Source organism: Hesperophylax consimilis, chromosome 8, assembly GCF_061612785.1.
Source record: "Hesperophylax consimilis isolate HC1 chromosome 8, BYU_Hcon_1.0, whole genome shotgun sequence".
NCBI classification, from domain to species: domain Eukaryota; kingdom Metazoa; phylum Arthropoda; class Insecta; order Trichoptera; family Limnephilidae; genus Hesperophylax; species Hesperophylax consimilis.
Window position 1 is genome coordinate 17,667,098 of NC_142843.1, and position 15,159 is coordinate 17,682,256.

The window sequence follows — 15,159 nt, forward strand, 5'->3', positions numbered from 1 at the left end:
AATTTATGTAGGTACTTCAGGCTAATAATTATTGCTTACAAATAATATGTCATCCTTTGCGCTATGCATAAAAACCTTGTCTCGGAAACATCATTAGAATAACCTACCTACTTAATTATAAGCTTTATATTTTATGTGTGTGTGAGGAATGTGGAGATCCGCAAAGAGTGCAAGGCTGATGTAAGCGTAATGAGTAAGATCAAGAAAGGGACGCTTAGATGGTTTGGGCATGTAGAGTGAATGAGCGAAGAAAGGAGTGTAAGGAGAATATACGATGCAAATGTGAATGGTAGCAGAAGTCGGGGACGCCCGAGGAAGACATGGCATGACCAAGTGAATCAGATACCTGAGTCCGGCCATGTCAAGAGTCAGAACAATAGAAAAGTATGTATGAGACGATTTATGAATGTGAATGAGGCAAGGAGTGTGTGCCAAGACCTAGTTGTTTGGCGGTCTGTCCTCCCTGCCTACCCCTGCGGGGAAACGGCGTGATGGTTAGTTAGTTAGTTATATTTTATGTAACATTTTTTATATTTCAAATAAGGAATCATACAATTTGTCCAAAGAAATGTGACTATCTCAATGTCAATTCTTTTTCAAACTTTCTTCGGTAAGGTAGGCACCATAATATTGAAAAATGCGAATAAGAAAGTCCAAATAAACCCGAAAATTTCACATTTGAAGAACTTTATTAAACCATTTATTTGTGGCCTATCTCGCTTGTTATAATCTTTCCACTGATAGCCCAAATTTCTACAGTAGCGACGCTGTTACCGTGTTCATAAGTTTGTAAATCGGTAAAGAGTTTTATAAAATTGCATCACAAGTTCATGTACGATATTAAAATCGATTTTAATAGATGTGATGTTTAATTAAAACAGATTAAGTAATCAAAAATTATTTCACAGCAATAGTCAGATCATTGCCGATAAAATATCTAACGAGTTATATGCGAATATACAAAATGAGAGTTATGCAATCCTGTTTGGTATAAATTCTTGTATAATTCAGTGGTTGTATAACAACTGGTTTTGATTCAAATACCATTCAAAACATTACTAGCTACCTTAGCTGAATTTTAAATTGGCTCATTGATTCGAAGTATGTGATATGGACATAAAAATTATTCTAAAGTTGGTGTGGAAAACAGAAGAAAAGAATGAATACATAGTACTGAGTAATAAAAATAAGTTACTTGGTAATTCGGGTAGCCTGTCCAATGGCCTCTCCTGAGCGTGTGCTGGTTGTACTGTACTATTGACCCCTGATACCCAACGCAGCATATCTTCCACCCTGGAATTAAAAGAAAGTAATAACTGTTAATTATATTCAGAGGTATGATTTTTGAAACCTGAAACCTCATTGTTTACGGCAAATTTTTTTTGTAAATACATACACCATCGTTGAGCAGATAACCAATACATTAGAAGCATCCTAGAAAGTGGTCTTCACCACCAGTGATAAGCATCACCACTCAAGTCTAGCTTCCACCCGCATGACCCGCATTGAGCTACCGACTTCATTGCCATCACCGCACTCCACCACCATTCATTTCCGCTTCCACGGTGTTGAGCAATCAGCCTGGAGTATTCGCCACCGATCATCTCCACCACAGTGTCGAGCATGGGTCTGGAGGAGTTTATTATCCTGCCTACGCCCACCGCGCGTTGAGTGAGGATTAACATCCCACCGTGATGTGACCTACATACATCCCATCGTGATACACACTAACACGACAACTCTGACTGACTACACAATAAAGTCACTGCGATACTACAACCTCTTTCATTCGTAGAAATATTAATTAAGCACCATTCAATGATTTATCATATACCGGTAATTAATATTTAAGTTTGATAAAGAAAGAAATCTGAAGGAAGTTTGACTTCTTTTCTTTATTACACTTTAAGAATGTAATATTAGGGAAAAAATTATTCCAACTTTTGCTAAAAGTTCCTACTCGAGATGCATTAAGATTTGTTTTGTTTAGAACCTTCCATTTTCATAGGTTTATGTATAACCGTGTCGTATGTGCCCAAAGATATTAGAAGAACGAGATATGCTATGTTGGCCGCCGGACCGTAGCCGGAGTACTACCTAATTAGGGTACTTTGAATACTATCGGGACGTGTACGCACAGAAATCTGTTCTATGTATTAGTGTGGATACCTTAGCGCAAGCGCAAGTGTGCAGTAGTATTGGTGAACAAAACCGGCGACACTCGGCAAAACAATTCCACTCAGTACGAACTGCGCATAGCACATCTCGTTCTTCTAATATCTTTGTATGTGCCCGTAGCAGCGAAAAAAAAGGTGCTTCAAAGCAATGCCACCTGAGGGTTGGAAGTCAACCAAGTACTCATGTGTGTTCAAAATATTTTCAAGAATGTTTCGTCAACAGAACATTGAATTTAAATCGATGGACAAAGCAGTGCCAACATTATATGTCATTATAATTATGTTTATTACGAATACATTTTGTGAATAATTATGTATCCACATTTTGAAAATTGATTATCATTTCCTTGTTATTTACTAGAGTCCTAGGCTTGCCAGAAAAATTATTATACTTAAATACAATGTTGTACAGACAAAAATGTGTTATAATTAAGGTTATGATTAAGTAAGAAATAATTTTTGCTCCTCCCAAATGTCAACAAGATGTCAAGCTACTGAATAATAACCATGGAAACGGTTCGGGGTTTGCCGCCATCTTGGCAGCCATTTTTGGGCTACAGTTTGGACAGATTTTTTTATTGGTATGCTAAGTACTCTCTTAGGCATTTTATTTGGTCACTGTACTGCCCTGAATAAGCTTCTCCAATTGTGCCTGAAATGGAAGCAAGAAGCAATGCTCAATGCTGACAAATCTCAGCATCCCCACAACACCCCAGACACTCTCCAACAATAAGAAAGAAGAGTAGTTTTTAAACATTCTGAAAGGTCCTCAACGCGAAGTATAAGACCTAGAACATCTGGGAACATGTATGTACCTAGATGCAACACGACAGCTTCACAACACCATCATGAATATATAGGCCCAAAGTTATTTTACGATTTACCGGATACAATAAAAAGTGAGAAAAATTATTTTAAATTTTTAAAAAAACTTTCGTTGAATTTTTACAGAGAAGATTGACTTACTTTTATCGATGATTTTCGGATATATTCTGTTGCTTATATTTTTGTTGATTTTTCGTTGATTTTTGTTGATATCCTGTTTCTATAATTATATGTAATTTTCTTATTGTACAATATTTTGTAGTATTTTACAGTATTTTTAAAAATATTCTTTTTCCATTTTTGTAACTATACATATTATTATCTATATATATAAGCACATAGACTAGCTCCCCAGTTTGACCCGAGAATATTTCTCTACAAATTGGGTAAACAAAAAAAAATGATGTCTGATATGAAATGTAATATATTTTTATCTCTTGTGAATATTTACTTTTTTTCTAAATAAAAAAAAAAAAAAAAAAAAAAAAGAATTGCAGTATGTTGGCCTTAATTACCTGTGATTCTGGTTATTAACAACGCTGGTGTCTTGTCCCAGGGGTTCTTTCCTGGCAGAATCTCTAGGTAAGCTCTTTGTACTGCAGACTTGCACTCTCTCAGCTGCATCAGCCCACGCTCCACTTCTGCAAAAGAAAATTTTCAGGTTATAACATTGGAACAGTAATACTGTGGTTTCTTTAGGGAATTTAAAAAAAAACTTTCTTACAAACCCTACCCAACACACTTTGGCTGTGTGAATGAATAAATTAGACAATAAACGATTTGGATCCCAATCAGATGTGTTGTGCTTAATTCTTCACCCATACATCTAACATACCCAATTAGGACCTAAATGGGAAAACTTATATGTATGTGACTTATGTATAGCAAATATGTGGATAACAAATTGGAGCTTTAATTTCAGGTTGTCAAGGGACCGAAAAAGCAAAGTATTATGAGTGTGAAACCCTTATACCTATGTGTACATGTGGGAACCTCATACATAATACTAATGTGAATTTCACCGTAGTATTAATTTAATTGTTAACCACTTAAAAAAAAAAACAGTGATTAAACTGAACATGGTAATAGAATAGGTATGGTTCGGTTAGGTTATTTTAGATGAAGCTACGTTAAGTTCCTTTTTTTTAATTCTTGTTTTGTAACTGTTTGTGGAATAAGTACGCAAGGTAGGAAGAAAGGTGATGCATGGTGGGATGATGAGATTAAAGCACTGGTCTCAGAAAAGAAGAAAGCATGGTTGTGTCTGATTGCGGCTGGCAGTGCTTCCAGCGAAGAGAAGTATCGAGCGAAAGAAGTATATAAGGAATGTAAGAAAAAAGTAAGAGTTGGAGTGAAAGAACGAAAGAAACGCCTGGAAGAGGAAGAAGGAATGAAAATGACAAACCATTTCCAAGAAAACATTAAGTTGTTTTGGAAAGAAGTCAAAAGGTCCCGGAGTGGCCCAGAAAACGGAAGCATGAAAGTGATAAAATCAAAAGATGGAAAAATGTTGACGAATGAGGAAAAAATAAAAGAGAGATGGATGAATTATTTCGAGGAAGTCTTCGAAAGCGAAGTGAATGACAGTGATTCCAGTGGCGAATCAGATATGAATGACGATGGAGTGAATGTTACCGAAATTAGCATGGATGAGATAGAAAGCTCGATTAAATGTATGAAGAATGGTAAGGCTGTTGGGTTTGACAATATTGCTGCTGAATATTTTAAAGGAGGTAGCCGTGTAATTCTCACATGGTTGTGCAATCTTTTTAACCAATGTTTAAAGGAAGGTTACACGCCTTTAGATTGGAGAAGGGCTGTGATCATGCCATTATACAAAGGTAAAGGGTCACGTATGGAATGTGGGAATCATAGGGCTATTAGCCTGCTTAGTTCAGTTGGCAAGCTGTATGGTAGAATTTTGATTGAAAGAGTAAGAAAGGAAACAAAGGATAAAATATGGGATGTGCAAGGTGCTTTCATGAGTGGAAGGGGGTGCATGGACCAGATCTTCTCATTGCGTATGCTCACTGAGAAGTTTCTGGCAAAAAACCAGAAACTTTTCTGTGCCTTTGTAGATTTACAAAAAGCATACGACCGAGTCGACAGGAAAAAGCTATGGAAGGTGTTGTCCAAGTATGGAGTGAATACGAATCTGATTCAGGCAATTGCGTCTCTGTATGAGGGAAGCGTTGCATGTGTTAGGGTAAACGGTGGTTTTACGGGGTGGTTTGATATCACAAAAGGTGTTAAACAAGGCTGCGTAATGTCACCGTGGTTATTCAATCTATACATGGATAATTGTATGCAAGAATTGAAAGAGGTGGGATTGGGCGCGAATTTGAATAATTTTAAAGTATGTTGCCTGTTGTATGCTGATGATGCGGTGCTGATTGCTAATAGTATAGATGATCTACAGTCTCTTGTGTCTAGGATGAACGAAGTATGCATGAAGAATGAGTTAATGATGAATGTAAGTAAGTCTAAAGTAATGGTGTTTGAAAGAGAGAGTACGAAAACAGTGTGCAATATAATTGTGAATGGGGAATACTTGGAGCAGGTGGATGAGTTTGTGTATTTAGGAAGTATGTTTACGAGAGATGGGAAGGCTGACAGAGATATCGAAAGAAGGGTAAATGCAGGTAATTCCGTTAATGGAGGACTAAACGCCGTAGGCGCTAACAAAAAATTGTCCAAAGAAGCGAAGTTAGCAGTCCACAACGGAGTGCTGGTACCTACCTTGATGTATGGAAGTGAGGCATGGAACTGGCAAAGAAAGGATGAAAGTAGATTAAATGCTGTTGAAATGAGATCCCTGAGGCGTATGTGTGGTAAAACCATGTTTGATCGTGTGAGGAATGTGGAGATCCGCAAAGAGTGCAAGGCTGATGTAAGCGTAATGAGTAAGATTAAGAAAGGGACGCTTAGATGGTTTGGGCATGTAGAGCGAATGAGCGAAGATAGGAGTGTAAGGAGGATATATGATGCAAATGTGAATGGTAGCAGAAGTCGGGGACGCCCGAGGAAGACATGGCACGATCAAGTGAATCAGATACTCGAGTCGGGCCATGTCAAGAGTCAGAATAATAGAAGAGTATGTATGAGACGATGTATGAATGTGAATGAGGCAAGGAGTGTGTGCCAAGACCGAGTTGTTTGGCGGTCCGTCCTCTCTGCCTACCCCTGCGGGGAAACGGCGTGATGGTTAGTTAGTTAGTTAGTTAGTAACTGTTCTGTTTTGTTATTGTTACTGTTCTGCTTTGTTATTGTTCTGCTTTGTTACTGTTCTGTTTTGTTATTGTTACTGTTCTGCTTTGTTACTGTTCTGTTTTGTTACTGCTCTGTTTTGTTACTGTTTTGCTTTGTTACTATTCTGTTTTGTGATAGTCATGAAAATAATCACAATAGTCATGAAAACAATCTAATTACCCCGGGCCGGAGAACTGCATAGACAGCCTGTTAGAGTGGCGCTGGAAGGCCTGGCCGGAACCGGGCGCGAGCTTGCCACTGTCGTAGCTGGAGTTGTGGTGGTCGTGCGCCTGGGGATGGGGGGGACTGTCGCCCGGGTGCATTGTGTGCGGGCTGGTGGCGTCCCGGAACACCACTGCCGCCGACCAGCGCTTGGATGCCATCTATAAAATACAATAGAAGGTTAAGAAACAAACAAAGAACAAAAGCTTAATTTGATGATTGAAGTTAATGTCGATTGTGTTCACTGGCATAAAAACCAAGCCATTGTTCGGCATGCAATGCTGCAAATGTGACAGTATTACCAAATTAATGGTTTTTACAATAAATATATATTTTTTTAAATTCGCTTTGAATAGTGTGGAAAGAAATTGAAAACATTATTATTGAAAATATTAAGAAAGTTTCTGCTTTCTGTGATGTTAACCTTCCCATTGCCAACAGGGATAGCCAAAATCTCAGAAGTGTCTTCCGGATCAGCTTAAATAGTAAATTTATTATGCAATAATACCCTAAGTTACATAAATATTGCATTCAGAAGTGCTTTACGTAAGTCAAATTTAATACTATGCAGCGGTAAGCAGTCAACGAGTTAATATTTACAATGCCATTTATGAAAAACTCAAAAGCAAGCGTGCTTGGATATTAGATGTTTGAAATAGAATAATTGGGTGTAAAATTTAGTAATTTTCTAATTTCCGAGATTTCCCTTTTACACACCTGCAAATTTACACAAGTTGCGGGTTACGCAATATTTGTATTTTTTAAATGTTTTTCGATTTTGTTTCTTGATTGAATGAATGGATGAAATGGAAACTTGGAAGTGGAAAGTAACCGACTTCCCAAAATCCGATTGAGCTGAAACTCAGCAGATAGACTCGTTGTCGATGACAATGGATTCTATCAATTTGTAGTGGCTCTCACGTAGACAAACGCATTTCTCTGAAATTGGATGCATTATTAAAATTTACAGTAGTTAATAAATATGTTAAATAAATCTCCGTACCATCCAATTAGGATTTGGCTTAAGTAATAGCGCGGTTCACTCATTTTAGTCAGTCCCTAGGGAGGAAGGTTCAATCCTCGGTCAAACTATATTTTTTTTTTTAAGTTTTAAAAGAAAAATTAAAAGTTCACAGCAGTTAAAAGCCCGTCCTGGGGAGGAAGGATCAATAATGACACAAAAAAAAGGTAGGAGTATTATTGTCAAAAGAAACTTTGTTTTTAACAGGTTGATTTTTTGTATTCCCACAAAATCTATTCACATAGCTTTATTATGACAACATGCATGAGGTATGTCAGTGACCCCTCGTGTTAGCAAAAGTTTGTTTTGCATCTTGGCATGTCGTAGGTTAAGATAAGATGTGCCAGGTGATGAGACATGCTGCAACGTGATTGAATATACCTGATTTGATTGATTGTAAAGCAGGTTATCCTGGTTGAGGAAGGTCTCGCTGCCCCGTCGCACCTGCAGGCCCTCGGTGCCTCCCCCCCCGGGGCCCACTTCCACCCCGCACGAGTAGTCCGAGTCTCCCCCCTCCCCGGCCCGGTAAGCGTGAGTGTACTGAGCGTGCTGAGCTCTCACCTGAGGCGGCTGGCCGTGCGGCGGTGCGTCCGGATGAAGGGAGGGCTCGCTGCCCCGCCGCACCTGCAGCCCCCCGGCGCCGAGGCCGCCCGACCCCACTTCCACGCCGCATGAATCGGCTGACCCCACCCCTACGCCACCGCCACCCTGCATATAAAAATACAATTAATTCATTATTATCATTTTAAACATATATAACTGTTCTGGGCTACAGCCTGAAGGGTAAAAATTGGTCTGACCTCCGATAGGAGTGGGGACTAGTAGAAGAAAAAACCAAATCTTTAAAATTACATTCCTCCGTGTATCAGCATAAAACAATAAATTATTATAGGTGAGTACTTAAAGTAGGTACAGAAGTTATTGTTCTGCGTCTTTTCACCTATGTATGTAATATTATTTAACAAAACAAATTGTCCAGATGCCTTATTCACTGTACGTATAAAAGTTGGCGGGAACCTACGCACAATGGTAGGTAACTGAAATACTGGAAAAACCGAGAACAAATGAGATAATATATGTATATACAGGGTTTTCCAATAAGAGGTGTTATTTTGATATTCAATCGTAAAAGATCAATGGTTTCGTTGCTTGTGTGGCACGTAGCGCCGTCTTGTTGAAAGTAAACGTTGTCCAGATCAATACCATCCAATTCCGGCCATAAAAAATCATTAATCATCTCTCGATAGCGCAATCCATTCACCGTAACTGTTGCTTCAGCCTCATTTTCGAAAAAATAAGGTCCAATGACTCCGCCGGACCATAAACCGCACCAAACAGTCACACGTTGAGGATAGAGAGGTTTCTCAACAATAACTCTTGGTTTTTCCCAGCCCCAGATGCGACAATTTTGCTTGTTGACGAAGCCACCGAGGTGGAAATGGGCCTCATCACTCTAGATGATTTGCATTTGATTAACTCAAGTGAATTTTAATAATTTCAATGCGTTGTTGAAGCGTGTATCGTTCCATTTTTATTAATGGCGTAGTTTCTACTTGTCAAATGTCATAAAATGACAGCTTCAAAAGTAACATCTACCGAAATAGCGGGCTATTCAAAATAACACCTCTTATTGGAAAACCCTGTATATAGGTACAATATTATGGAATAATTACAATTAACAATGCACAGAATAAGCAACGAGCTTATGTGCAAAGTTGGGAACATTGTAATTAGATTTAAATAATATTAAAAACAAAAACATTAATTAAAAAGAAACATTATCTGACCACAGCGATAAAGATTAATAGTTTATTTGTATTAGCATTTTTTATGTCATTTCCCAAGGTAAAACAGTTAACATATAAAAAGATTTTAAATGTTAATTGTTTGAAGTTTTAAACATGGCCAAATAATAAAATAACTGCCTAACTAACTACTTAACGAATAAGATATTTCTTTTGTATAAAAAAACACACATGCAGCATAGTTATTAAAATTCACATGTCCGCAGAGAAGTAATCTTTAAAGTGGCTTAGTCCTAAAATGGGTACAATTAAAATCTACAGTGAAGTTTTGAAAATGCTTAATTCATGTCTAAGTGCTACTTTTTTTCTCAGCACCACTTCATCGGATTGTTATATTATTAATTTTGTTGTTGTGTGGTGAATCTGATTTAAAATATTTAATAAGGGGGAACAACTCTGCGTGAAAAGATTAAGTAGATAATAATCATAAAATCTGGGGTCAATAAAAATATGTTTAAAGTGACTAGTTTCGGACGGCAACTGTGTCGTTTTCAGGAAAGTACCAAACATACTAATTTCGATTGTCAGTGCATCGGTGAATGAGTTAAGTGGTTTGAATTATTCACATTCAATTTACGGGATTAATTTACTGGACAATTTGTAGAGCGCCGCTTTTGTGAGATATCACCTCAGGGGTGCTTACTGATAAATATAAATCATATCAGGCCGGAGAAGCTTGGTACCAAATATTTTATTTCAATAACAATTTCGTTATTCGAAATACGTATTTCTTTTGTTCAAAGTTTTTGACAGATGTCGTGATTTTTCTCAATTTTTTAAACAGTATTCATTCGGAGGGTAAATTTCTGACATCTCTCTAACTTTTCAACAAAAATATTAATATTTGTTATTGAAAGGAAAATCAAAGCATTTCTAGGGAAAAACTTGATATGTAAAAATTCAGCCTAGGTATGTTTGTGCTCGCACTCGAAAAGTAGTGGACATTGCTGAAAATTTCTATGTTTGTTCTTATTAGTGCCACAAATGTTTTGAGAGTGTTTTCTATTGTAGAAGAAGGCGGGGACGCCAATACTTAACGCAATATCTCTGCACCGGAATGGGATACGGAGTTGAATTAAAACAAAACCGGCTAGATTACAAGGCCATGGGACACTCATTCAAAGCAGATTGTAGAAGAAGGCGGGGACGCCAATACTTAACGCAATATCTCTGCACCGGAATGGGATACGGAGTTGAATTAAAACAAAACCGGCTAGATTACAAGGCCATGGGACACTCATTCAAAGCAGATTGTAGAAGAAGGCGGGGACGCCAATACTTAACGCAATATCTCTGCACCGGAATGGGATACGGAGTTGAATTAAAACAAAACCGGCTAGATTACAAGGCCATGGGACACTCATTCAAAGCAGATTGTAGAAGAAGGCGGGGACGCCAATACTTAACGCAATATCTCTGCACCGGAATGGGATACGGAGTTGAATTAAAACAAAACCTGCTAGATTACAAGGCCATGGGACACTCATTCAAAGCAGATTGTAGAAGAAGGCGGGGACGCCAATACTTAACGCAATATCTCTGCACCGGAATGGGATACGGAGTTGAATTAAAACAAAACCTGCTAGATTACAAGGCCATGGGACACTCATTCAAAGCAGATTGTAGAAGAAGGCGGGGACGCCAATACTTAACGCAATATCTCTGCACCGGAATGGGATACGGAGTTGAATTAAAACAAAACCTGCTAGATTACAAGGCCATGGGACACTCATTCAAAGCAGATTGTAGAAGAAGGCGGGGACGCCAATACTTAACGCAATATCTCTGCACCGGAATGGGATACGGAGTTGAATTAAAACAAAACCTGCTAGATTACAAGGCCATGGGACACTCATTCAAAGCAGATTGTAGAAGAAGGCGGGGACGCCAATACTTAACGCAATATCTCTGCACCGGAATGGGATACGGAGTTGAATTAAAACAAAACCTGCTAGATTACAAGGCCATGGGACACTCATTCAAAGCAGATTGTAGAAGAAGGCGGGGACGCCAATACTTAACGCAATATCTCTGCACCGGAATGGGATACGGAGTTGAATTAAAACAAAACCTGCTAGATTACAAGGCCATGGGACACTCATTCAAAGCAGATTGTAGAAGAAGGCGGGGACGCCAATACTTAACGCAATATCTCTGCACCGGAATGGGATACGGAGTTGAATTAAAACAAAACCTGCTAGATTACAAGGCCATGGGACACTCATTCAAAGCAGATTGTAGAAGAAGGCGGGGACGCCAATACTTAACGCAATATCTCTGCACCGGAATGGGATACGGAGTTGAATTAAAACAAAACCTGCTAGATTACAAGGCCATGGGACACTCATTCAAAGCAGATTGTAGAAGAAGGCGGGGACGCCAATACTTAACGCAATATCTCTGCACCGGAATGGGATACGGAGTTGAATTAAAACAAAACCTGCTAGATTACAAGGCCATGGGACACTCATTCAAAGCAGATTGTAGAAGAAGGCGGGGACGCCAATACTTAACGCAATATCTCTGCACCGGAATGGGATACGGAGTTGAATTAAAACAAAACCTGCTAGATTACAAGGCCATGGGACACTCATTCAAAGCAGATTGTAGAAGAAGGCGGGGACGCCAATACTTAACGCAATATCTCTGCACCGGAATGGGATACGGAGTTGAATTAAAACAAAACCTGCTAGATTACAAGGCCATGGGACACTCATTCAAAGCAGATTGTAGAAGAAGGCGGGGACGCCAATACTTAACGCAATATCTCTGCACCGGAATGGGATACGGAGTTGAATTAAAACAAAACCTGCTAGATTACAAGGCCATGGGACACTCATTCAAAGCAGATTGTAGAAGAAGGCGGGGACGCCAATTCTTAACGCAATATCTCTGCACCGGAATGGGATACGGAGTTGAATTAAAACAAAACCTGCTAGATTACAAGGCCATGGGACACTCATTCAAAGCAGATTGTAGAAGAAGGCGGGGACGCCAATACTTAACGCAATATCTCTGCACCGGAATGGGATACGGAGTTGAATTAAAACAAAACCTGCTAGATTACAAGGCCATGGGACACTCATTCAAAGCAGATTGTAGAAGAAGGCGGGGACGCCAATACTTAACGCAATATCTCTGCACCGGAATGGGATACGGAGTTGAATTAAAACAAAACCTGCTATATTACAAGGCCATGGGACACTCATTCAAAGCAGATTGTAGAAGAAGGCGGGGACGCCAATACTTAACGCAATATCTCTGCACCGGAATGGGATACGGAGTTGAATTAAAACAAAACCTGCTAGATTACAAGGCCATGGGACACTCATTCAAAGCAGATTGTAGAAGAAGGCGGGGACGCCAATACTTAACGCAATATCTCTGCACCGGAATGGGATACGGAGTTGAATTAAAACAAAACCTGCTATATTACAAGGCCATGGGACACTCATTCAAAGCAGATTGTAGAAGAAGGCGGGGACGCCAATACTTAACGCAATATCTCTGCACCGGAATGGGATACGGAGTTGAATTAAAACAAAACCTGCTAGATTACAAGGCCATGGGACACTCATTCAAAGCAGATTGTAGAAGAAGGCGGGGACGCCAATACTTAACGCAATATCTCTGCACCGGAATGGGATACGGAGTTGAATTAAAACAAAACCTGCTAGATTACAAGGCCATGGGACACTCATTCAAAGCAGATTCCTAACTTTTTTTTTGAAAATTTTCGTTTTAATTTTTGTTTTTCAATTTATTCTTATTTATTAAAACATCTAAAAAGTTTTAAAAGAATAAATAAAAATGCATTTTTTGGAGGTTCGATAATCGGATGTAATGTAGTATTTAACAGTAACATTGTGGTAGTAAATGGTGCAAGAAGTCGGAGACGCCCGAGAAAAAAAAATGCAATGGCGAAGAATCGCAGGGTCCACTAGTAATAAAATAAAAATAAAACCTACACGTAACACACAAAACCAATATAAACACACATCACTCACAAACACACAAGATTATATATTAAATGTATTATTTTATCTTATATTGTAGATTGTATTTAGAATTTATTTTCATATTGTAAAATGAAGGCCTTAGCACGGGCAAGCCACCCAGTGAGGCCAACATTACTGGAAAACTTTGAAATGTAAAAAAAAAAATTGTACCAAATAAAAAAAAAATAAAAAATATATAAATACTTTCAGCTTCAGAAATCCTACAATTGTAATATCCCGTGATTTTTCCACGAATCTTCGCTAGTAATAAAATAAAATACTATAAATAGTACCTACTATCTGTACGATTATTTTTTTTATAATACGCTGAAGAAGTCACAGTCGTGGCGGAAATTGATTAATTTGATTCTTTTTACAAAATTTATAATAAAAAAATGCTAAAGACTTTATTATTATAAATCTAGTTAAGCCTCCTTTCCATCGGCCTATTCTTGAAAATCAAACAAAGTTTATACGAAGCTTTTTTTTTTTCAATAAATAAAATTTATTTCCTGGTCGACATTGGCGAACATCAAAAAAAACCATTTAGTTTTGAGATGAGTCACAAACAGATCACGTGTAGGATCGATCGTCTCGTCGCCGGAACAAAAAATAAACCCACAACAACAAAAAAACTCACCTTAACCGGAAAAGATCAAGACTGAAATTACCCACTGAGTCTAATAAAATAACATGGAAGCAATATCTTACCCGGAAAAGATCAGGGCTGGCAGTTCCCACCGAGCTGCCGCTGGCACCATCCCCTCCGTGGTGCAGCGGGCCATCGGGCCTGCCTTCCAGGGCTGCCACCAGCGTCTCCCGGTCATCGGCCACGTCCTTGAGCTGATCGTCCGGGTCCAGGATACCTCCCGACCCGGAACGGAGATTGCGAACCACCACCCATGATTCAGAACCCTGCAAAAAGAGAAAAAATAATTCTTAATAAATTGCGTGCGCGACAAGTTTATTATAATTGCAAGTAATGGAAGACATACGAGACGAATTTAATTATTATGAACATCAGACAATAGAGAATGGGTACTGTTCACTGTCACCTATAACGTGACTAAGCAAGGTAGAGAGCTATGAAAACAAGACAATTGGCAATTATTATATAGTTACAATATAGACAAGGAGTAGAAACCACTGAATAGATATTACATACGGCAGAAACAATACCATGATCCGGTATCGGAGAACGTGTGTCAAACAATGATGGAGAATTCAACTTTTTAACTACGTTATAGGTAAATGCATGATTTTCTAGTAAACAAGTTTGATAAACCATGTAACGGGCATTGGCAAACTGGAAGTTCCACATTATCGGCAGTGAAAATAAAACAACAGATAGATAAAACAGCGAAAATAGAGAAGGAAAAGTTTGCGCCAGTTCGTAGCGGGCATAAGTTGAGGAAAACACGAGATCAACAAAACTTTATCGTTGTTAAGTTTCGTAAAACAAGTTCCTTGTTCGAAATCTTAACAGGGCTTAACTACAAGGAAACTTTCTTATATGGGATCCACCGGGAAGGCGATGAACCTTGTAATCTACCACGCAAGGAATAGAATATGCAAACGATTGGCAGAATTACATTAATGCTCGTGGGAGTTCAAAAACCCACTCGAAAACTACATTTTACGTTTACGAAAACGTTTTGTTATGTCAGAATAATACTATTGTACATTCCGGATAAGGAGGTAAACTTTATAAAGACATTTGCTATCGATAGACCTATCCCAATCGAAAGCTGTCTGATAGAAAACGCGGATATTGTGCATAGAGGAAATTGATCTTGTCCAGAAAAAAAGCAGTAATAGATGGCCATTTCTCAAATAGCCGAGAAGTTATTACAGAAAACATC

At 38.6% G+C, this 15,159-nt stretch overlaps 1 protein-coding gene across 12 annotated transcripts in view; it reads right to left on the reverse strand.

Moving 5' to 3' along the window:
- The window catches only part of baz (par-3 family cell polarity regulator), a 116,305-nt gene that overhangs the window by 14,219 nt on the left and 86,927 nt on the right, over positions 1-15,159 (reverse strand). For all 12 annotated transcript variants that reach the window (XR_016302541.1, XR_016302539.1, XR_016302540.1 and 9 more), the window contains 5 exons: positions 14,009-14,212; positions 8,056-8,202; positions 6,432-6,634; positions 3,518-3,643; positions 1,196-1,293 (listed from right to left, as the gene is read on the reverse strand). Coding sequence is in view for 9 of the 12 variants with exons in the window: in XM_089634973.1 (XP_089491099.1) it covers positions 1,196-1,293; positions 3,518-3,643; positions 6,432-6,634; positions 8,056-8,202; positions 14,009-14,212 (778 nt within the window). In the remaining 3 variants the exon portion in view is untranslated. The remainder of the gene's footprint in view (positions 1-1,195; positions 1,294-3,517; positions 3,644-6,431; positions 6,635-8,055; positions 8,203-14,008; positions 14,213-15,159) is intronic.